The sequence below is a fragment of the Mirounga leonina genome, unplaced genomic scaffold, assembly GCF_011800145.1.
Source record: "Mirounga leonina isolate KUSES-001 unplaced genomic scaffold, KU_Mleo_1.0 Mir_200, whole genome shotgun sequence".
NCBI classification, from domain to species: domain Eukaryota; kingdom Metazoa; phylum Chordata; class Mammalia; order Carnivora; family Phocidae; genus Mirounga; species Mirounga leonina.
Window position 1 is genome coordinate 17,707,067 of NW_023270503.1, and position 23,623 is coordinate 17,730,689.

The 23,623-nt window shown below is 37.1% G+C and overlaps 1 protein-coding gene across 1 annotated transcript in view; it reads right to left on the reverse strand.

The window, feature by feature from the left end:
• The window catches only part of STXBP4 (syntaxin binding protein 4), a 175,771-nt gene that overhangs the window by 62,148 nt on the left and 90,000 nt on the right, over positions 1 to 23,623 (reverse strand). The window contains exons 12-15 of the mRNA XM_035026798.1: positions 22,690 to 22,866; positions 14,631 to 14,747; positions 13,985 to 14,034; positions 11,754 to 11,887 (exon numbers count right to left, since the gene is read on the reverse strand). Coding sequence (XP_034882689.1) covers positions 11,754 to 11,887; positions 13,985 to 14,034; positions 14,631 to 14,747; positions 22,690 to 22,866 — 478 coding nt within the window. The remainder of the gene's footprint in view (positions 1 to 11,753; positions 11,888 to 13,984; positions 14,035 to 14,630; positions 14,748 to 22,689; positions 22,867 to 23,623) is intronic.

A 23,623-nucleotide genomic window follows, 5' to 3' on the forward strand; every position in this document is an offset into this window, starting at 1 on the left:
TAGCCCCACGCTGGGTGTAGAGATTACTTAAATAAATAAAACTCTAAAAAAGAAATAGATTGTTATGAATGTAAACAGGCTGGGGATTGAATGATACCATGAACTGGGCCTCTTCATCTATACTATTCTGTTTTCTCAAACATACCAGGCACTCTCCTGCCTCAGGGCCTTTGCACTTATCTGGAGCATTCTCCTACCGGGTATCGATAAGACTGACTCCGTCCTCGTATGGGTGAAGTGCCTGTTCAAGTCTAGTTTAGGGGTTTGCAGTGAACTGGTGGCTAGCTGTACCCATTCCCGGGCAGTTTTAGTACTGCTATCTTCTATACAAGTTCAGCAAGGCTTCCCTCTCCAGGGGGGAAGTACAGAATGGGGAGGAAGGGAGTTAAACTAGCCATTCACTCAATAAATCCAGTTCTGGGAAAAAGAAAAAAAAAAAAGACTGACATTTGGAGAGCCCTTTGAGGTTGCCAGCTAGACATAAACTTTATTGTTTCAAACTTCATAGCCATGAAATAAATTTGAGCTGAAGCTGGGCTTCTTTACTCCTCCTTTAAAGAATGAAATGTTACTTGGCAATTGTTTTTAGGCAACTTAGCACTTGGTTTCTTACATGTTCTCAGTGGAGTAATTTAATAATGATAGATTACATAAATCGACATGAGTAGAAATCTTTCACCACCTTCTAAGGTTTCCAGCTCTCAAAAGAAAAGAAAAAGGTGAGGTGGGGAGAGAATAGTTTATATTGGACTAGGTTGCAGGGACAAAATAAAATACTCTTATTACATACTGACAATGAATGATGAAGGTTATAATGATGAAGATAATGATGATATATATTGAGCACCTACCAGATGGGAGCCACTTTATAAACATTATCTTTAATCAGCTAGCCTCTTCAGATACATTAGTTTTAATCCTCTAAACAACCCTATGAGTTGGTGATATCTCCAATTTCATAGATGAAGAAAATGAGACCCAGGGAGATAACAGAACCCCAAAAGCATAAATCTATTAGGTGATAGGGCTGGAATTTGAACCCTGTAGCATATGGTCTTTTTAATACTATTCTGCCTTTCTACAAGTAAAAATGAATCTATCTTTTTAATAAGGATATCATTTAGGGTGTAAACAACTATTTTTTATGTAAAAACTAAAGGCAATTTCACAAATGATACTTCATTTTATCCTGTGATATAATGAGCTGTAATGCTCCTTTCCATTTCATAAATGGAGCAAAAGTGAGGTTGAGGAATTTACCTAAGGTTTAAAAAATCTTGTCCTAGATGCAGGTTTTCTCACTCTCAATGCTCTCTCTCTATCCTACATGAACTTTAACTTTCATTAGCATTTGGTGGTTGTTATAAAAGAAACGAAAAACACAAATAGCACTGTATAGTCCCAAGAGCTAATCATTTTTTTGTCTAATTGGTAATGTTGGTAGAATAAGTTCATAAAGTCACACGTTTTTTAAAAATACTGTTAAAGATTCAGTTCTTGACTCTATCTTCAGTTTCAAGATCTTTATCAAGGCACATTTATTATTCCTTCCGTATGCATTATTTTGTAAATGGTTTCAAAGAGAGCTTTTATTTTTTACTGTAAGTTTTCTATGATGCTTAAAAATTCTTTTACTTTGGGGCGCCTGGGTGGCTCCGTCATTAAGCGCCTGCCTTTGGCTCAGGTCATGATCCCAGGGTCCTGGGATCGAGCCCCGCATCAGGCTCCCTGCTCAGGGGGGAGCCTGCTTCTCCCTCTCCCACTCCCTCTGCTTGTGTTCCCTCTCTCACTGTGTCTCTCTCTGTCAAATAAATAAATAAAATCTTAAAAAAAAAAATTCTTTTAAAAAGGATGCTTTAAATTTCAGAATTAACAAATGCTCATTCTAAAAAAAGAAAAAACTCAAACAATATAAAAGTTTCTAATAATAATAATAATAATAAACAGATATTTTCCCAATCTGACCTCCTGAGAAAAACATTGCTATCAGCGAGTTAGGTTGGAATCTATACCTGTTTGGAAGTTACTACAGCTCCTTTAGCCTTGTTGCTTTATTCTGAATATTTGTAAATCATGAAAATTAGCTAAGCTGAGGTAAATTTTGGTCATTGATTCTAATTAAAAGCTGAGGTAAATTTTGGTCATTGATTCTAATTAAAATAAAAAATGAACTCTTGGGGCGCCTGGGTGGCTCAGTTGGTTAAGCGACTGCCTTCGGCTCAGGTCATGATCCTGGAGTCCCGGGATCGAGTCCCACATCGGGCTCCCTGCTCAGCAGGGAGTCTGCTTCTCCCTCTGACCCTCCTCCCTCTCGTGCTTTCTGTCTCTCTCTCATTCTCTCTCAAATAAATTAAAAAAAAAATGAACTCTAATAAAACAATCTTATATTTATACAGTGCTTTATATTTACAAAGCACTTTTATACTAGTTCACTCAATTCTTGAAACAACCTTAGGAAGACTGCATCCCCACTTTCCAGACAGGAAGCCAAGACTCCAAGAGGTCATTGTAACTTATCAAATCTAAGATACCACTGAGAATACCACACCTCACCATTTTATATGTTCAAAAAAAAAAAAAAAGGCGCCAATTCAGTTGTGACATAATGACTTAACTGGACTCCTGTGAGACCCACAGGACTGAATATTAGAAGACCCGAGTCAGGGGGCTGGCATTGCCCTTTCCAAGCGTGTGACCGAAGTAAACCATTTAAGTTCTCTGAGCCTTGATCTTCTCATATCTTTTAAATTAGAAAACAGTAACGCCTATCTCACAGGACATATGGATGCAAAATAGTACTTTCAAGCTATCTATGGCATTGTTATCTTTAAATAGGTTTATCTGGAGTAGTAATATTAATACTCTCCCGTTAAAGGCAGGAACTCCTGGATCTACACCCAACTGGCTTATCATATTAAATAATTATGAAAGCCGTTACTGACAGGACAGCTACTGCCACTGTCTCTCTTGAGATGAGCTGTTAATACTCTGTCCTCATATGAACTCCGGAGAACGCCTATTTCATTAACCCGAAAGAATGTATTCCATTTGGATGAGGACATTTTCAGGCCTTGAGGGAAAGTGTTTCTTTCTGGCATCATTTGCATTTTGCTTGTCGGATTATAGGATTGAAACATGAGCTCCACGGTAGATACTCTTATTATTGCAGTCAGTTCTAATGTGAAGGAACTGGAGTTCCATTTTTTTTGGAAGAGAGATAGAGAGTGTACTATATACTCAAACATCAGTGCCTTCTGGAAGTTCTGAAGCAGTCCTTGTATTTCTTTTTCTACCTTTGTGTTGGAAATCATTCTACGTCCCCATGTTAGTACGAAGGTATGGAGGCCTTTACCTGAATAAATCCTGGATATTGTACATCCTGCAATCCCCTTGACAACTCTATGCCTGCCTGGTGGGAGGAATTAAGTCTCGTTCATCTGGACATGCGTTCATAGCTTCCAGCTGTTGGCAACATATCTGATTAAAGCATGGATCTGAAATACTTCCCTGGAAATGGTCTTCTAGGAAGATGCCTATCATGTGGTAGCTCTGGGACTGATTCACACTAGATATTTTTTGTGTATGCTAAATACTGGAAATAGGGTGGCTTTCTGATTTTTATGACTGGCAAAATGTACTATGTTTGCTTCCTATGTACCAACAGAAAACAGCAGATAGTTATTACGGATTTGATGTTATTACGTAACTTTAGCCCTTCAATTCTCAGGAATTTGTTTAATGAAAAAGGCAAATACCCAAGAGTTAATTAATGTGCAGAAGGAGCAATAAGAAAACATGTGATAGTCAAAGATCCAAGATGACAACAGATAATTGCTTTGTACATCTGGACTTCTGGTTACTCACTGACCCAGTATGCACATGAATATCAAGTTTAAATATGAATACTGAATTTCAGGTGTTCCAAAATGTGATACACACTGACGAAGGACTAAATCTCTTTTTAAAAATGATTATTTGTTCCTTGCTACTCAAACTAGCCCAAGCTACTATCCTGTTCCACGTCAATCACTGCAATAACCAACCAGTCTTCCTGCTTTCTTTACTCTTGCTACTCCTACAGCCCAGTTTCAAACAAATGTCTGAATCATCTTTTAAAATGTAGATCAGAACAGGTTTTTTTCTCCTGCTTAAAACCATCAATTGCTCCTATGACATTCAAAATAAAATCCAAACTCCTTAGAATGGTGTTCAAAGCCCTGTGTGGTCTTGCTCCTCTCTACATCTCCACCCTTATCTCATGCTTACTCGTCTGTTCATTCCTACATATCAGAAACCCAAGCTTTCTTCTGTCCTTCCAATATGTCAAGATTGCTCCTACCTCAAGGCTTTAGTACTTGGCCAGAAAAACTCTTCCCACAGATTTTCTCCTGGCTGAAACTTGGCTCAAACGTCACCTCTTCAAAGAGGCTTAGCATTCCCACTCATACATCATCTGGTTTTATTGTATACGTAACAGTCATCACTGTCTGGAATTATTTACTTACTTGCTAACTCGTTTGTCCAATTCTACCCTTACAATGCACCTAAGTAGCCTGACAGCAAGGACTTTGTAAGCTAGTACCCCACTGCCTAGGTCAGGGTCTGGCCGATTGCAGATACTCAATAAATAGTGCATGAAAGAATGAAGTAATAATCTAAATGATTATTTATTTTCTTACGTGAGGTATTTCTCACTTTTTTCCCCCTGGAAATAAAATTGTACCAGGAAAGAAATTACTTATTTTTCTTGAAGCTAACAATAATTTGCTCATATAAAGCAAAATTAAATACCCCAAGCACAGTTTCCTTTCCAGAGATCACCCGAGATTACATTTGATATATTTTCTTAATGGAACATCACAGCAGTGACCTACTTTCAAATTGCAACAGTACAAGAGAATATGTGAGTTCATGCTTTTCCTTGAATGGTGTGACAACACCAGTATTTACAATGGGTATTATCTAGCTCTGAATGATCAAACCACCAGAGAACAGGTTCACCTCACTACAAAAACAGGTGAAATGGCATCAGTCACATAAACTATCCCCTTATGCTTGGAACAATCTGCCCCAATTCTAGGAGAGAAAAGATAAATAAATAAATAGCAAAGATAACTTTATGAAGAAGGAAATACTATAATGCCCATTCTAAACAGGATAGCTGACTATCAACAAAAACATATGGCTTTTCCTTGGATAAACTCATTTAATTAATAAAAATATGTGCTGGGGAAATAAGAGAAGCAGTGATGATAGTTTGAGACCTAGAATAAGTACAATAAGAAGATGCTGTATCAAGTCTGACTTCTGGATCTAAAAGGAAAAAAAAATATTATAAAGTCCTTCAAATGTGCAGTACAACATTTCCCCTTTTTCTCATAAAAACTTTTCCCATCTGTTTAAATAACTTCTAATTAGCTTCAGAATTTAAAGACAAAAAGCAGCTATTACTGACATTCTAATTTTAAAAGTTAAAATACTGCTAGTTTTCGACAGGAACACCTGAATTGATGCAGGAAGCTCGAATAGACAAATATATGTAATCACATGGTCATTTTTTGGTAGGGGTAAACTTCACCTTTGTTTTCAACTGGTTGAGGGAAAATTACATGATTATTCAACCAATTTGTAACAGTCAAACATCCATATTTCTGCTACTAAAAGAAATGCTGTGATGTAAATAATTATATATGCATTTTTATGCACATTGCTTATTATTTTCTTTGCAAAACACCAACAGGTGGGATTATTGGGTTAAAATATATGAACACTAAATATTATTTTAACTTTCAAAAACACTTTTCAAATAGATTTTTTTTTTTTAAAGATTTTATTTATCTATTTGACAGAGAGACGCACAGCGAGAGAGGGAACACAAGCAGGGGGAGTGGGAGAGGGAGAAGCAGGTTCCCCGCTGAGCAGGGAGCCCAATGTGGGGCTCGATCCCAGGACCCCGGGATCGTGACCTGAGCTGAAGGCAGACGCTTAATGACTGAGCCACTCAGGCGCCCCTCAAATAGATATTTTAAAAGCTCTTGATATATACTGCAAAACTGATTCCCAGGAATGTTGTGCCAAATTATATTCCCACCTGTAGTGGATAAGAATATTTACTTTCAACTTTAATTAGTGGTAGGCCCAGATGGCTCCTAAATTGGATGGATTTTTTTTTTTAATGCCTAATATATAACTTAAGAAAAGAAAGTGTATTTTCCACGGGAAGATTCCTGCTCCCTGCTTCCTTCGCTCAGGCATCATTTGGGTCCTCGTGGGTGTAGGAACCTTGGCTCCAGCTGCTCATCTCAATCCCGTGAATCTCTGAAGCTTAAGGGCTCACTTATCATTACAGTTTTACCCTCTGTTCTTGGTGCAGAGAGACGTGCATTTCTTGGTTTTCATCTTTTAAATACACAAACATAATTTTAAATGTCATTTCTAAGTGTAGGAGCAGAATGGGGAGGTTTTGGCATGAGATCACTCTGCCATCTTGGTAGATGGTAGTCTATTCTGAATCTTGACAGCTCTATTTTCTTGCTTTAATACTGTGGACTTTTTCATGATCATATACTGGTATGCTTATGTATATATACTTGTTTAAAAGATCTTGAATGAAATGTGTGTATATATATATACACACATAATACATAACACACATAAGAAATATAACACACAGGTGTGTGTATGTATGTGTGTGTGTTATGTATTCCTCTTTATAAAAGCTTGAATGTAGAGAACTCTCTACTCAGAATTGGTTTTGATCTTTGAAAGGATGTGTGGACCCCTGGTTGCACTGCATTCAACCAAGTTATTGTTGGTGCTACCCTCTCGAAGCTCTGGCTGGGAGCTTGCCAGTGTGCACTTGTGTTGTGAGTATAAGGATGGATGCAGCAATCTGAGGGGAGTGAGAGGTGAGTCGGGACCAGAGGTGGCTGTAAAGAGCAGTGTGGCATTTGGTGCAGAAGCCACTGTCCCGGGCTCCCTTTCCTAGGTGCCCCAGTGCATGTCACATGTAAAGTGGCTCTATGCTGCCTAAAGGACCAAGCCCCGGTTGCCCTCCTGCTTGATACATCCTGAGGAGTTCAAAAATGCCACTGACTCACCAAGATAAAAGAAGAAAAAGAGTCCATTTACCCCCTCACCAGTCTGTGGCTTTATTCATTACCCCTTCAAGTTAGAATGCATTAAGGGCTCGGGGAGCCTGGGTGGCTCAGATGGTTAAGCGTCTGCCTTTGGCTCAGGTCATGATCCCAGGGTCCTGGGATCGAGCCCCACGTCAGGCTCCCTGCTCAGCAGGAAGCCTGCTTCTCCCTCTCACACTCTCCCTGCTTGTGTTCCCTCTCTTGCTGTCTCTCTCTGTCAAATAAATAAATAAAAATTAAAAAAAAACAGAATGCATTAAGGGCTGTCCTCCTGCCAGAGTGACCTCCAATTATTCCTATAATTGCCACTGTTGTTCAGCAGGGGGACTAACAAGTTGGCCATTCATGCTTTCATTGTATGTTGGTCCTACCTGCCCTATTGAAAACTTTTTGGGATTTGCCTGTAAACTGCTAGTGCTTTTGAAGATTATTACTCTATTTTTACATTCCATTTATCATTTCCATGGGAATTTTTTTTTAAAGATTTTTATTTATTTATCTGACAGAGAGAGACACAGCGAGAAAGGGGACACAAGCAGGGGGAGTGGGAGAGGGAGAAGCAGGCTTCCCACCGAGCAGAGAGCCTGATGCGGGGCTCGATCCCAGGACCCTGGGATCATGACCCGAGCCGAAGGCAGACGCTCAATGACTGAGCCACCCAGGTGCCCCTTTCCATGAGAATCTTGAAGGAAGGTAGATGCTTGTGCTGCCAATTTACCAGGAAGTCAATAAGTTCTTATTAAAGACCTCCTATGGAATATCTGGCCAGATATTATTTTATTATGCATTTTAAAAATAGAACTGCTTCTTCCTGCTTTTGTTACAGAACTATTTTGTCAATCTAGATGTCAACTAGAGACTGCAGTTCAAAACAAGTAGCTATTTCAAATAAAGATTACAATGAAACATTACGATATCAACCATGTAAATATTGATGGAGATGGACATAAGCTCCTCCAAGGGTTTCAGTACTGATCAAAAATGTCTATTTGTCTGCATAACATTTCAGTGGGGGCAGTATGACGGAACACACCATAGTTTTGTTATAGTTAGCAATAAACAACTGAAAGATAAGATGCTGATTCAGACATTTAACCACGGTTTCCTGTGATGGTTAGGTTCTAACTCAAAGTTGAAAATAAATGTTACATATTAAGAAAAGCTCTCGTCTACCCTATTTTCAAATGGATCCACATTGAAAGAAGATTTAGACAATAATTACTTAATACTTAGCATAGAGAAAAGGTGCATTTAATGAGCTGCTTTAAATAATAATAATGTGGTACCAGCATGAGCAGCACCGGCAGCAATAATGTCCATTTATGGAACATCTTCCACTACCAGGTGCTTGGTTAGCTACTTTACAAGTATCTCAACTTGATTCCCCAATCCTGCCACTTCAGGTATTATGGACGCCACTTTTTCTTTTTTTTTAAAGATTTTATTTATTTATCTGACAGAGAGAGACACAGCGAGAGAGGGAACAGAAGCAGGGGGAGTGGGAGAGGGAGAAGCAGGCTTCCCGCTGAGCAGGGAGCCCGATGCGGGCTCAATCCCAGGACTCTGGGATCATGACCTGAGCCGAAGGCAGATGCTTAACGACTGAGCCACCCAGGTGCCCCAAATTTTAAATTTTTTTATAAAAGTTGATACAGGGATCTGTTCAAGAAACACGGGATCAAAGCACACTATCTCAACCCCTTCCTTTACTTTAGAATTAACTAGTTTTTTTTTTAGAATTATTTTTTACAGAGCTATAATTTAAGGTCATACTCTTAGATATTACTGAGAGCTGATATAAGACATGGGTAAGTAAAGACCAGACATCTTACATTCTTTTTTTTTTTTAAAGATTTTATTTTTTTATTTGTTTGAGAGAGAGCGAGCGAGCACAGTGGGGGGGGGGTGACAAAGGGAGAGGGAGAAGCAGACTTCCCACTGAGCAGGGAGCCTGATATAGGGCTCGTTCCCAGGACCCCAGGATCATGACCTGAGCCGAAGGCAGACGCTTAACCACTGAGCCACCCAGGTGCCCCCTGAACTCCACTTTTAATATGAGGAAAGAGAACCAGAGATTAAGTAATTTGCCCACTTAAGTTGGATGGCTAATTGTGATGCTCCCTGGGGCATCTCCAGGGATCATCAGGGGTTCAGCAGAGCACTGTTTACGTGGGTTCAAACTGCTCCTCCAGGCTGCCTCTAGGATTCACATACTTTTCCACTTTTAGAGGTATCCTGATGAGAGCGGGATGGCCAGGTTTGCAAGGCTGTAGAAAGCATTTGTGTTCTCTGTGATCCTACTTCTAGGTTCTTAAGTTGGGATTTATGAACACCCCAAAGATGGATGCAAATGTGTATAATTGTCCATGTCTGGGAACAGGGCTTTTGTGAGATTTCAGTGGAGGCCACCATCCAAAAAAGGTTCAGAATTGTCTCCTAGATATTCCCCAGAGACTGGTTTTAAGCTATAACACCCAAGAAATCTGATTCTCATTTCTGAAGAAATCCCAGAGTGTCCTCATTCTAAGAAAAAAGTAGAGGCAATTACCCAAGAGAAAATTCCAAATTGTTACTTGAGATAAGCAGACAGTCACACCAAAGGAAATGAGGTTAGAGACTACAGCTGAATTATCTACCTCTTGGTAGTGATTTTCTGCTTTTCATTATGTATAGAAAAAAGCTACTGCATAAAGAGAAAGAAAAACGAGCTGAGTTTATCTGAATTATCAAACATAAAAAGACAGGTCATAAAAATTAAAAAGTACTGCAATTATATATGCAATTAAAAAGCAATTATATTTCTAAATAAAAAGATAACGTAGTTTGCTAGTCTAAACAACAGACTAGGTACAATCTTATGACAGATAAAAAGTGCAGATGGAATTTTTCACTTTTCTTCCAAAGAAGTTCTGCTGAATTTCAAATATTTTCTTTGAATAATCATGTTTGACAAATGTAAAGGTTAATGTTAGCAAGGTAATTAAAATTAATGATGGCAACGTCCGCTGGGCTATGTGTGTGTGCGTGCAGGTGTTTGCCTCACTGTTCCCACCCTTACTTAAAAATGTCTAATATAGGGCGCCTGGGTGGCTCAGTCGTTAAGCGTCTGCCTTTGGCTCAGGTCATGATCCCAGGGTCCTGGGATCGAGTCCCACATCAGGCTCCCTGCTCGGCAGGAAGCCTTCTTCTCCCTCTCCCACTCCCCCTGCTTGTGTTCCCGCTCTCGCTCTCTCTCTCTCTGTCAAATAAATAAATAAAATCTTAAAAAAAAAAAATGTCTAATATATAAAATTCTGAGTATACACGTAATACATTAGAACTGATTATTTTCATCTACCCTGAAACCTACAGAATTTCTTTACATAGTTCTTATAGGTTTTTTGAAATGTAATTTGATTTTTTAAATGTAATATATTATACAAAATTAAGGAAAAAAAAAACACCTCACTGCAGAAATTGAAGATACTATTAATGGCATGGTTTCCAATCCTCTTTCTGTAACATAGTTTTGAAGTTAAAAGTTACCCCCAAAGGGTCTTTGAATATTATCCTCTACAAAGCCAAACCATTTCACTACCCAGGACTTGACTCAAAACTCATTTGGATACTTTGTTAACATAGAATTTCATTTGTACTTCTCCACATTTATATTTATAGATATTTGCTATCTGGTCCCCAGCATAGGGAAGACTGAGAGTGGAAAGCCAGGGAGAGTGGAATGAGAGATGCCAGCACAAAGACAACCAGCAGATGGACTGACATCAAGGGACAGACAGGAGAACAAACAGATAAAAAGGGAGTCCAAATCCATGAAGAGGCAAAAGTGCTGGGAGACAGGAGGAGGGAAGGACGGAAACACCCAATCATTTAAGCTCTCCCCAAGGGTCTCCCTGTCTGCTGGGATGTTGGAAGTTATTTAGCCAGTTGCCCTGCTTCTCTTTCTAGCCCTGTGCTGACTCTGGGGGTGTCCAGTGACAGATCATGCAATTCTTTTAAGAGAGGTTTCTCTTGGCCTTGGTTTAGGAGTAAACGCCTGAGCCAGCAGCTCTGATGAGGAGGGAACTGGTTCAGCTATTCCATAGCCCTTTAATTAATTACCGTGCCGACTGCCCAAGGGTCTGTTCCTAGTTTTCCCTGCCTGTGATCCTGGAAGTTTTCTCATGGTTCTACTTAACTCACTGTTTCAGCAATTTTGTCATTCATCTTTATTGTGTTTTGGGGTCTTTTGCTCAGCTGGGCTGTACCTTCAGTTTTATTCCATCTATTGTATATTATTCAAAAATTCCTCAATGTGGGTTCTAACCTTCCACGTTTCCAGTGTTGTGGATTTATTTTTCTATTTATTCTTCCATTTCAAAGAGACTTTGGATGGAAGTAGAGTTAAAAACATGTCTTAAGCAGCCAACTTCTCTTCGAAGCCACTTCAGGCACTTAAAGTAAATATTCTCCCCCTAAAATTAGTATATTTATCGATTAGCTATTAATTTTACTGTAGGCAAACCAACAAATTTAACAAAACTAAACTGCCAAGCTTGAAATTTCCTTTTGTTCCATTAAATACATTACTAAAAAAAAAAAAGTAGAAAAAAAAGTGAAAAATTGCATAAAACTTACAATCCATGTCAAGTATGGCCCGAACAGATTTAACAAGTTCCTTAGATTCAAGAGCCAGCGTTGCTGGGATATTACGTCCATTCCTTCCCAGTGGTGTAAGGGAAGTATGAGAAGCTAACATAGCTCTTCTTTCACTGTGAGGGCAATAACATAAAGTTGAACTTATCATACAATAAATAACATCTATCTTGGCTTAATCTGAATTCTTATGTACAAAAATATTTGTATTTCTGGGAATAGTGTATTCTTACAGCCATTAAATGAAGTAATCACAAAACGTTTGTTTTCAGCTCTTTATTATGTAACAAAGACATATTTAAAGAATTAGATTGACCTCATAATAAGGAGGAATAAATCATTTGTTGGGCTTATTTTGTGAGTGCTTATGTTATGCTAACAAGATGTAGCCTTTTATTTAGTTTTGTAAAAATTCAAATGAAGCACTTAAACATAGATTTATTAAATGGACATTTACTATTACTTCCTATAATATTAAATATAAATTTGATACGTATATTTGCTCCTGAAATTACCTTTTTTGAATTTTTTTTAACTGAAATTATCTCTTAAGCTCTTCCACTTGTTGTCCCCTAAATCTAAAACAGCCTAGAGCATTTATATCACTTTTTGAAGATGCAAATGTCACCTGAAATGAATGCGCTCTGGTGTAATTTAAAATGCAAGTTTTTACTGCAAAAAACCGTAATTACATTGAAACTTTTACTTGAAAAGAGACGATTTTAAACTGATAACGAAAACAATATTATTTTAATCCATCTTCATAAGCATGATGGTATTAATTCACAAGGAGAAACTAAAGCATCAATTCTCAAATTCAAATAGAGGGCCTTTATTCTGTGTTGAATGACCAAGGCCAAAATTTATTACAGAAGATATAGTATAATAAAAAGACTGAACCAGATTTTCCTAGAGTTTAAGTTTCCAAGATGGGGTGAAAAGTTGCTTAATGTTGTTTTTCAAGGTAACCCCTTTTCCATGAACCAGTTTAAGGCAAGGACAGGTTCTGGCTTTTAAATAGTCATTTTTAACCTTTATTTTTAATACCAAAACTTCTGATTTATTATTCAAGGGCACAATGAGACCTTGAGGGTGGGAATGGGGGATACACAACCACACAAGAGGAATCTGGTTGCTGAGTATTTTAAATTCTTACTGAAAATAATTATCACGAAAGTCACATAATTATCTTACATCATCAGCAGTATGGATAGCAATAAAATGTCAGATCTTTCATTAGAATAAAGCATTACAATGAGTTTAAGAGTGTACTATTATCGCATAACGTTTAGAATAATCAAATTACTATGTTGTATACCTGAAACTAATAGAATATTGTGTGACAACTACATTTCAATAATAAAATTATTTTTTAAGTGTACTACCATAGACATTCTTCTAAAGTAAAAAAAAAAAAGCCATGTGGAACCCTAAAATATAATAAAAATACAATGAATCATCTTCATTTATTAAACTGCTGTTTTCATAGTAAAGGGCAGAGTTTTCCTGTTTCTGCAAGCGTGTATTGCTAGAAGTAGAAATACATTGCTAGCAGCAGCTATTCTAAGATGAGGGAAAAAACTGCTTTGAAAATGTATAAACAGGAAACTTTCTTTTGTCTTTCATTATGTATCAAAATGACCATAAACTTGCAGTCAGAAATACATAAATGTTATTAGTAAGTTTGTAGCTCTTAGTAAGAAACTTTAAATTGGAAACAAACTGTGAATAATAACAAAACTAAGGTGTATCCTCCAAATGTATTCCTTTTATTTGTGTCTACTGAACGTTGAAAATAAAAGAAACTGATTGCATGAACATGTTTTATAAAATTCTGTTTGCCATAACAACGGATCTGCTGGCTTGAGACTGACCTTTCAAGTAATTTTTATTCATACACAGGATGCTTAGAAACTTCAAGGTAATCCCATCTTTACAGAATTCCTGACAAAAACAAGATAGGCGATTCCTACCCTCAATTTTAGAGTACTAGGTTACAGTGACTGGCTATCCTCCAGGAATTTCTCTAATAGAGATGGGGTCAAAAAACAACATGTCCTTGCATCTCTTTCCACAAAATGGGGGGGTGGGGGAAGCATCCAGTAGGAGTTATGTAGCATCTTAAGGCTATTTAAGAGATTTTAGTATTTTAATCACAATTACCAAATGAAAAATGTAATCATACTTTACAGAAAACACTTAAATATTCCTACCTTAAATTTGATAAAGGAGAATAATTATCAGAAAATAATTCTTGAATAGTCTAGAGACAAACAAAACAGTAAAGGAGACTGTAAGTTTGATATTTTTAAGATGTTTTTTCTTACTTAACTAATATCTATAACCTCCCCCCGTCCTCCCACTCCCACCTGATTAAAACGTGTTTCTGTTACATGAGGGAAAAAAATCAATTACACTGACATGGAACTCTACTCAGATGTGTAATAGCTATGGGAACATTTCTTTATAGGGTAAATATTTATCAAATAATGTTTACATAGTATTAAGAGTTTTGAGAAAGTATTCATTGAAACATAGCATATATTTGGGATCATGTTATCCTATCTCAATTATTTCTCTTAACAATCTATTGGTTAGCTGGTCTTTTCATTATCTATGCAATTTTAAACCTGGCTATAGGTTAGCATTGCTATTTTGAGCCAGAAAATGTTTCATTAGCCACCAAACACTAGGACATTTATCTATATGTCAGTCATCTACAGATTTCTTAAAAATGGACATAAGAAGCCTGCTTTTCCCTCTCCCACTCCCCTGGCTTGTGTTCCCTCTCTCACTGTGTCTCTCTCTGTCAAATAAATAAAATCTTAAAAAATATATATATATAATGGAAAAATTTACCTCTACAAAATGAAGAAGTTTTTCAGTGGATGCCTCCAAAGTTTTTCGAGCCATTTCCGATTTTCGCAATTGGCAGTCGAGTACTGTAATTCTCTTTCTTAACTCCTGGACACCTTCCTGGACAGAGGTATCAAAAGGAAGGTCTTACTCATTTCTTTGATTTTTACCTCAGTGGCTCCTATTTGCAGATTTTATTAACTGATATTCAACATTACCATATTATTTGTTTTCTCTTACTGTATATATCTTCTAATTTGGGTAGGCATTTAACTAATTGCATATTTAAAAGTTAAACTGCACAGGGATGTTGCAAATTTTATGAGATAAGCTGTATATGACTTTGTTGATTCTTACAGCAAAATACATTTAAATTGAGCTTATGATTTTTTTTTCTTTTTTTTTTTACAATATGGCTTGCCAGCTGCTGACAGAAACTGCTACCAGTGGGGTACAACAAAAATTGCTGAAGATATACATATATTTAATGTAATATGATCCAAATATGATCCAATGTAAAGCTGAGCTGGCAGGGGACTAAAGAGTTCCCATGGACAGTAAAAGAATTCCATGAAGATAAACAACAACAATGCTGGGTGAACTCACTCATAAGAGTACAGTGCAGCATAATTTGTTCTGAGGTTCTAATGGGTGAATTAGAAAGAAACAAACCTTACAGAAGTAAATACATGATTTTGATTTTGGTTCTGGAAAGTGGGTTAAAAAAAATCTCCCCTATAACTTCTAATCACAAGCCCCCACTCATGAAGGTTTGAGGTCATAATTTGTATTACCCATGTGTCCTGTAAATTTATAAGCTGAAATTTTAGTTTAAAACAGTCCCAGAATGTAGAAGCAAACACAAAACTTCTGTGGAGGGATATTTTCTAAACTCAGATCCCAAAGAATTTGTACATATAATGTGTCAAAAGAACATGACCTCAGGAAATAAGCTACCATGAATAAAAGTCAGTTGAAGGAAACAAATTACAGGATCAGACCTATAAAGACAAGATATATTGGAGTGATAAGATACAGACTATACTGTTTAATGTTTTAAAAATTAGGGAGGAGTTTAAAACATAACAAAGGGAAAAGAAACTATAAAAATAGATCCACACGACATAAAAGAATCAATCTTAAAAATAAAAATATAATCAAAATTAAATTAAAAACTAATTTATGGGTTTAATATCCAATTAGATATAGTTGAAAAGAGAATGGGTAAACTGGAAGGCAGAGGTAAAGAAGGTTCTCAAAATACAGCAGAAAAATAACAATGGAAAATATAAAAGAAGGGAGAAGAGGTAAGGAGAATATAACTAGATGAAGATCTGGTATACACCCCATGTGAATTACACATGAGGGTTCAGAAACAATGAAGGAGAAACTGCTCAGTATAACAGTTTGGGGTTTTTCCAAAATAACAAAAGACACCGTTCCTCAGATCAGGAAGCTCAGTGAAGCTCAAACAACATAAATAAAAATAAGTCAACACATGACTCATAGTCAAATGCTGAACACTGAAAATAAAAAGATCTTAAAATCATCTAGAAAGAAACAATGGATTGCAAACAAATAACAGATTGACTGCTGATATCACAACCATGGAATAAACACTGAAAGGAATTAAATGTCAACTTACTTTAAAAGTAGCAAAAATGTATTTCAAGAGCAAAAGTTCAATAAAGATGTTTTCAGACAAACAAAACTGAAGAGAATTTGTTACCAACAGATCCTCATTAAACACATTTCTAAAACATGTACTTCAGGAAGGAAATAATTTAAGCAAGAAGGTCTGAGATGCAAAAAGAATGCTGAACTTAGAAAATGGTAAACATGGGCATCTATTTAAACAAAGGCTGACAGCACAAAATAAATTGTAATAGTGTCTAACTTACGGTGTTAAAAGTCAAGAAAGAACTAAAATACTGACAAAAATAGAAATTAAGTAGGAAGGGATGATAGGATTTATGTTCGAAAGTGCTTATAATATTTAGAAGAAGGGGAAAGCTAGTGATTAGTTTTATAATTTAAGCTAAAATAGAATGTTAAAATTTCTAAGATAATCATTAAAAATTAGAAATGGAGTGCATACCGTCTAAACTAGGAGGAAATAAATGGAATGGGAATTGGGGAACACAGGAGAAATCTGAACCAATTAAAAAAAAACAACAGGCAAGAAATGACAACTAAAAAAACAACCAAAAAACAGAGGACACATAAGATGCATAAATTAAAAGAGGGTGTAAATGAAGCCAAGAGCATTAGCAAATAAAAGAGTATAAATGGAAAAATCTTTCCAATTAAAGATCAAAAATTAGTAAGATAAGGAAAAGATTCAGTTATATGTTGTTTACCACATATACAATTAAAACATAAGGACACTGAAAAGTTAAAAGAAAGGAAAACACACACAGGTAAATACCAAAAGAAAGCTGTTGTAACTATTTTAATATCAATAAAAAATAAATATTAGGGAGAAAAGAAGATTGCTAAATTGAAGAGTCACAACATTCCATAAAGGATGATAATGTAATTCTAAGCTTGTATGCTGCTAAAAATATTACTTCAAAATATATAAATTTTTAAAAAAATGGGAGATTTTAATGCATTCCTCTGACAAGGAAATTAAGATGATTAAAGAAGAACTGAACTCCACAATTAATGACCCTGATCTAGTGGATTATAGAAAACGATACATCAAAAAACTGCAGAATTTTTTTCAAGCTCACTTTGAACATGTGTGAACACTGGCCATAGAATAAACCGCAAAGCAGCCATCAACAAATTTTAGAGTTATTATGCTATAGACTAGATTCTCTGGTCACAATGCAATTAAACTTTCTGTGCCTCACTGGTGTTTATTAATAAAGACTCAATCATAAATATGTAAATTCTTCCCCAATTAATCTATATATTTAATGCATTTTCAGTAAAAATTCCAATAGTTTTTTTTTTTCCCTTTTGGTTGAATTTATAAGCCAAGTCTAAAATATATATAAGAGACCAAAGGGTCATGCAGCCAACATACTTCTAAAGAAAAAGAACTAGGCAGGTGATCAGCTATCAAGGCTTACTGTAAAAGATACAGTAACCACTATAGTGTATTATTGGCATGAATATACAAATAGACCAATGAAAGAGAATAGAGGGCCCTCAGGAAGATAGACACACATGCAATCTTGATTTATGACAGAGCTGATTTGTAGATCAATTAGGAAAGAAGAGACTTTTGAATAAATAGTGCTGGGATAGTTGGTCATTCACTTAGAATAAAGAAAGAATAATATGGATCCCCATCCCCACATAACGCCACAAAACCAATGACAGAAGGATCAAAACTTTAAAACTTCTATTTTTTTTTTTTTAAGATTTTGTTTATTATTTGAGAGAGAGAGAAAGACAGAGAGAGCATACGCAGGAGTCAAGGGGAGGGGCAGAGGGAGGAGCAGACTCCCCACTGAGCAGGGTGCTGACACAGGGCTCACTCCTGGGACCCTGAGATCATGACCTGAGCTGAAGGCAGACAGTTAACTGACTGAGCCACCCAGGCACCCCCAAAACTTTAAAACTTTTAGAGGCAAATATCAAAGAATATCTTTGGGAATGGAAGACCTTCTAAAAAGACACATAAGGGAAAGGACTGGTAAGTTCGACTATATGAAAATCAATGTTTATTTTACCATTGGGTGAAAAGCAAGCAATAAGTCTCAGAAAAGACTTCAATAACATGTAACTGAATATAGGGCTAGCAACTGGAACATACGTACAATCCCAACATATCAATATGAAAAGAATAATCCAATGGAAAAAATGGTTGAAGGTAACAAAGAGGCATTTCACAAAGAAACACAAATGCCTAACAAGTACATAAATATATGCTCAACTGGCTATCTGGGCCAGAGGTGTCCTGGTTTATAGCATTTGGGGGCGTAAATAACTCCACTATGTCTGACTGAAGCTACCAACCCGATGTCGCTGAATATGCAGTTAAGAGGAGATGCACACAAGGGTGCCTGGGTGGCTCAGTTGGTTAAGCGACTGCCTTCGGCTCAGGTCATGATCCTGGAGTCCCAGGATCGAGCCCCGCATCGGGCTCCCTGCTCGGCAGGAAGCCTGCTTCTCCCTCTCCCACTCCCCCTGCTTGTGTTCCCTCTCTCGCTGTGTCTGTCAAATAAATAAATAAAATCTTAAAAAAAAAAAAAAGCCACTTCAAATCTTTTATGGAATGGCTTGGGATTAATGCATCAATAAAGATATTAAAACTTGAGTACATACTTAATATTTATTATTATCGGAGTACCCAGTTTTGGTCAAGTCTTTGATAGTTGAGTTGTAGCCCTTTTTGTGCTGCGTGCATAGTGTGTATATTATAATAGAAGCTCTTTTTTTTCTTTTTTAAAGTAGGCTCCATGCAGGGCTTGAACTCATGACCGTGAGATCAAGACCTGAGCTGAGACCAAGAGTCGGATGGTTAACCAACTGAGCCACTCAGGCGCCCCCCAGAGAAACTCTTTTAAAATCAATGTTGCGGGCGCCTGGGTGGCTCAGTTGGTTAAGCGACTGCCTTCGGCTCAGGTCATGATCCTGGAGTCCCGGGATCGAGTCCCACATCGGGCTCCCTGCTCAGCGGGGAGTCTGCTTCTCCCTCTGACCCTCCCCCCCTTGTACTCTCTCTCTCCCTCTCTCTCTCAAATAAATAAATAAAATCTTTAAAAAAAAAAAAAAAAAAAGAAGAGATGCACACAATCCCCTATTGTGAGCCAGTGCCCGCTGGTCCCGGTGTAGCAGTGGCTGCAAGTCATTAGTAACCAGGGAAGTCCAAAGGAAACCACAGTGAGATTTACTTCTCACACCTACCAGATTGATATAAATTAAAAGTAAATGAAAAAAAGTGTCAGCAAGGGTGTGGGGTGAACAGTATCTCACTCACTACTGGTGGGAGTAAAAATTGGTTCAAAAGCTTTCAAAAACAATTAGTTGATTGATCATCGTTTAACCTGGCAGTTCCACCCTAAGATATGAACCCAAGACAAACTGTTATGCATGCAGAGCATGATACATGTACAAAAGTGTTTTTTAGCAACATTGTTCATAATAAAACAGAAATAATTGGACTGTTCATCAAAGACAGGATGGACAAATATACTGTAGTATATCCTTTTAAGGGAGTACAAAAAAGGGATGAAAATACATGAACTGGCTATAAATTTAAATAGATGAATTGCAAAAATAAAAGGTTCAGTGAAAAAAGCAAGTAGGAAGAATACATGCAGGACATTTCTATTTATATAAAGTTGATAAACAGGCAAGATTCAACAATATTTATTTTTATTTTTATTTTAAAGATTTTATTTATTTATTTGACAGAGAGAGACACAGCGAGAGAGGGAGCACAAGCAGGGGGAGTGGGAGAGGGAGAAGCAGGCTTCCCGCTGAGCAGGGAGCCCGATGCAGGGCTCGATCCCAGGACCCAGGGATCATGACATGAGCCGAAGGCAGACGCTTAATGACTGAGCCACCCAGGTGCCCCAACAATATTTATTTTTAAGAGGTATAAAGATATGTGGTAAAATTATCAAGAAAATGATTAATACTAAATCTAGGAAAGTGATTACTTCTGAGCACGAGGGAGGGGAATGCAACTGGGGATGGACACTGGATCGTCAAAGGTGTTGGTAATGTTTTATTTCCTAAGCTGGGGGTAAACAGAAAAAACAAAAACAAAAAAGGTAAGTAAGTATAGAGATGAGATAAGGGAAGACTTAGTGAAAAATAAAAACATTGTTAGAAAAAGAATCTGTGTCTTAAAAATGAATATTTGAATCTGAGTTCTCTAATACCTCCATCAATGTCTCTTGAAGCAATCTCAAATAACTGAAAAAAAAAGTTTCCTTCTCTTTCTCCACTGGCATTGAGTTTGGGAAATGTTGAGATGCTCTCGTCTAATATTTTTTCTTTAGAAAATAAACAAACAGAGATGCCTGGGTGGCTCGGTCAGTCAAGTGTCTGCCTTTGGTTCGGGTTGTGATCCCAGGGTCCTGGGATCAAGTCCCACATTGGTCTCCTTGCTCAGCGGGGAGCCTGCTTCTCCTTCTGTCTGCTGCTCCCCCTGCTTGTGCTCTCTCCCTCTGATAAAAAAATAAATAAAATCTTAAAAAAAAAGAAAAGAAAAGAAAAGAAAAGGGGTGCCTGGGTGGCTCAGTTGTCAAGCGTCTGCCTTCGGCTCAGGTCGTGATCCCAGAGTCCTGGGATCGAGCCCCGCATCGGGCTCCCTGCTCAGCGGGAAGCCTGCTTCTCCCTCTCTCACTCCCCCTGCTTGTGTTCCCTCTTTCGCTGTGCCTCTCTCTGTCAAATAAATAAATAAAAATCTTAAGAAAAAAATAAACAAACAAAAGATTGTTTTTTCAGAGATAGGATAAGGGCTTAGCTTAGAATCTTGTTAGGAGGAATGGCATGAGACACCATTATGCTAAAAAAGAGAAAAACTGAATTAATTATATTGCCAGACAACTTAGGACAAAAATGTGTCTCAGCTAGGAGCTGGGACAGAGAATTGCAAATAACCTATGCTTTACAAAAAAAAAAAAAAAAAAAGAAATTCATGAGAACTTTTTTGAATATTACTTAGAAAGTATTTTTAAAGACTGTTGATTATCCCTCCAAAAGTACATAGAGTTTATAAAACAGTACCTTAAATTTTTTTTTAATTTATTTTTTTTGGAATTTCATTAATTTTATTTATTTGTTTTTATTGTCTCATCTATTCATTAGTTGCATATAACACCCATCCCAACATCGCAGCAACTTATTTTAAGACACGTCTCCAAAGGCAAGGGAAACAAAAGCAAAAATGGACTTTTGGGACTTCATCAAGATAAAAAATGTTGCACAGCAAAGGAAACAGTACTTTTGATATTTTGATAATTCCCAGTATTTTCAGAATCATGTTAAAGTTACTCACATGAAATAAGCATGTATCTCTGATTTCAAAATGTAAATATTGGGCCAAAAATAAATGTAGATAAGAATATGTAATATTTTTAAGTATTGCTGCCTTTTCAAGTGATATGATTTTCCCTTGGCCTTGTATACTATCAAAGGGTGACAAGAATATCAGCTTTCTTTTGGAATTGGTTTAAATGGGCAGATGTGAGAAATGTTAGTGACTCTTAAGAGCTGACCAAAGAAAATTTCAGATTTTCTTCTGTATTTTGCTTTTCTAAAACTGGTTTCATTTCCATCTGTTGTATTTAAGGTATTTAACTGTTTTATATTTATATAAGGAGACATAAAGTATTCAAATTTGCTTTACGTTTTCTTGAAAGTTGACTGGATTAGAGATATAAATACCTATTCTAAGTGAACTCGTTAAAAGTTATAAAATATGTATTTCAATTTACTTAATTTTCTACCTCAGTGAAATAAAAATGTATATGTCTATTATAGTTTTTGAAGACCTTTCAATGAATATAGTATATATTATGTTATAAAAAAATCACAAACTAAAAAATTTCACATAAAAAAAGATCACATTGCCTTCTGAACAGCATTTGGTATTTTGCCATTGAAATTGGAGCCTATTAAATTCAAACTCAGTTTCTTTCTATTAATTATCTTGGGCCCTGGGCAAAAATTATTTAACATTCACACTTCCTTGAGTGCTCTAATCAAAGAGCAAAACCCATCCCTAGACTCTCCTCCTCTCATCCCCACCAGGCAAATTAGCAAGTTTAGGAACAAAAGGAGAAAACCAATGTAATCAATTAAATGTTAAATAGTTCCAGGACTTAATGCCTGAGCTGTACAATGTTGACCAATGACCCAAATAAATTTGGGGCACATGCTTTTCCATCCCCAAGCTATGTGGATAAAGGGAGGCTCACAACCTTCGCATGACCTAACCCCTCATCCCAACACGACACATCATCCTATCATTGAATAATAGAAGACAAACACTGACCTAGTTTAGAAGTGCAGATGAAAAGGAAATGAAAACAGGATACATGACAACGGCAAGGAAACCATGGTAACTAAAAGAGAGGACGGTTTTGCTTACTTTATTTTGGTCCGAATAATCAGCAAGCTGAGCCTTTAGATCTGTGATCTCGGCCTCTAACAGATGGATCACTTCTTCGTAGTCCATTTCCATTCCATGCGCCTGGCGCTGTGCAGCCTCGGCCAGGTGGATCCGACTTCGCAGGGCTCTGGTTTCTTCAGCCACAGCTTTGGCTTCCTGAGGATTTCAAAATTCAGGCCGTTGAAAAAAAGCCATGTTAAAAAACAGTTCGGCAAAACAGTTGAAACAAAATCTTTTCCTTCCTCTGGAAGTTATAATTCCCAAACTTAATCAATAGACATGTGCCCCTCACATCTCAGTTTAAAACTTAGTAGTCACGTTATTATGTAGAGCAAACGCCTGATCTTACTTTTCCTCTGTCGATTTCTTGGATAATTTTCAGTATGGAATCTCCAACTTCACACACCTAGCATAACATTTTGGAAATAAGGGAAGCAGAAGGGAATTGGAAATGGAGAAGAGAATTAAGAACAGGTTCAAAAGATAGAAAAAGTAGACGTCCACGGAACTCAGGTAGGTGGTAGGGCTCATGTTCTAAGAAGATTCTTGCAGCTTCAAATACAGCTGAGAGATTTGCAGTGTTGTGGACTTCCTTGTGGTCCAAGCCTAGGATCCAAAGCTTATTTCTAGACATCAGTCTGTTACATCCCCCTTTTGATTTACAATGGCAAGGCCTCCGGTATCCTGTGAGTCTTAACACGTGAAAATCCTTTTGAAACCTCCCTTTTCCTTACCTCCCCCAACTCCCAAGTATATAATCAGCCATCCCTCACAACCCCAGGGCAGCAGCTCTTTCTGCTCATGGGTCCTATCCCCGTGCTTTAACGACTGAGCCAGCCAGGCGCCCCTCTATCCCCGTGCTTTAAAAAAACCCCACCATTTTGCACCCCCCCAAAAAAAGCCAAAAGGTGGA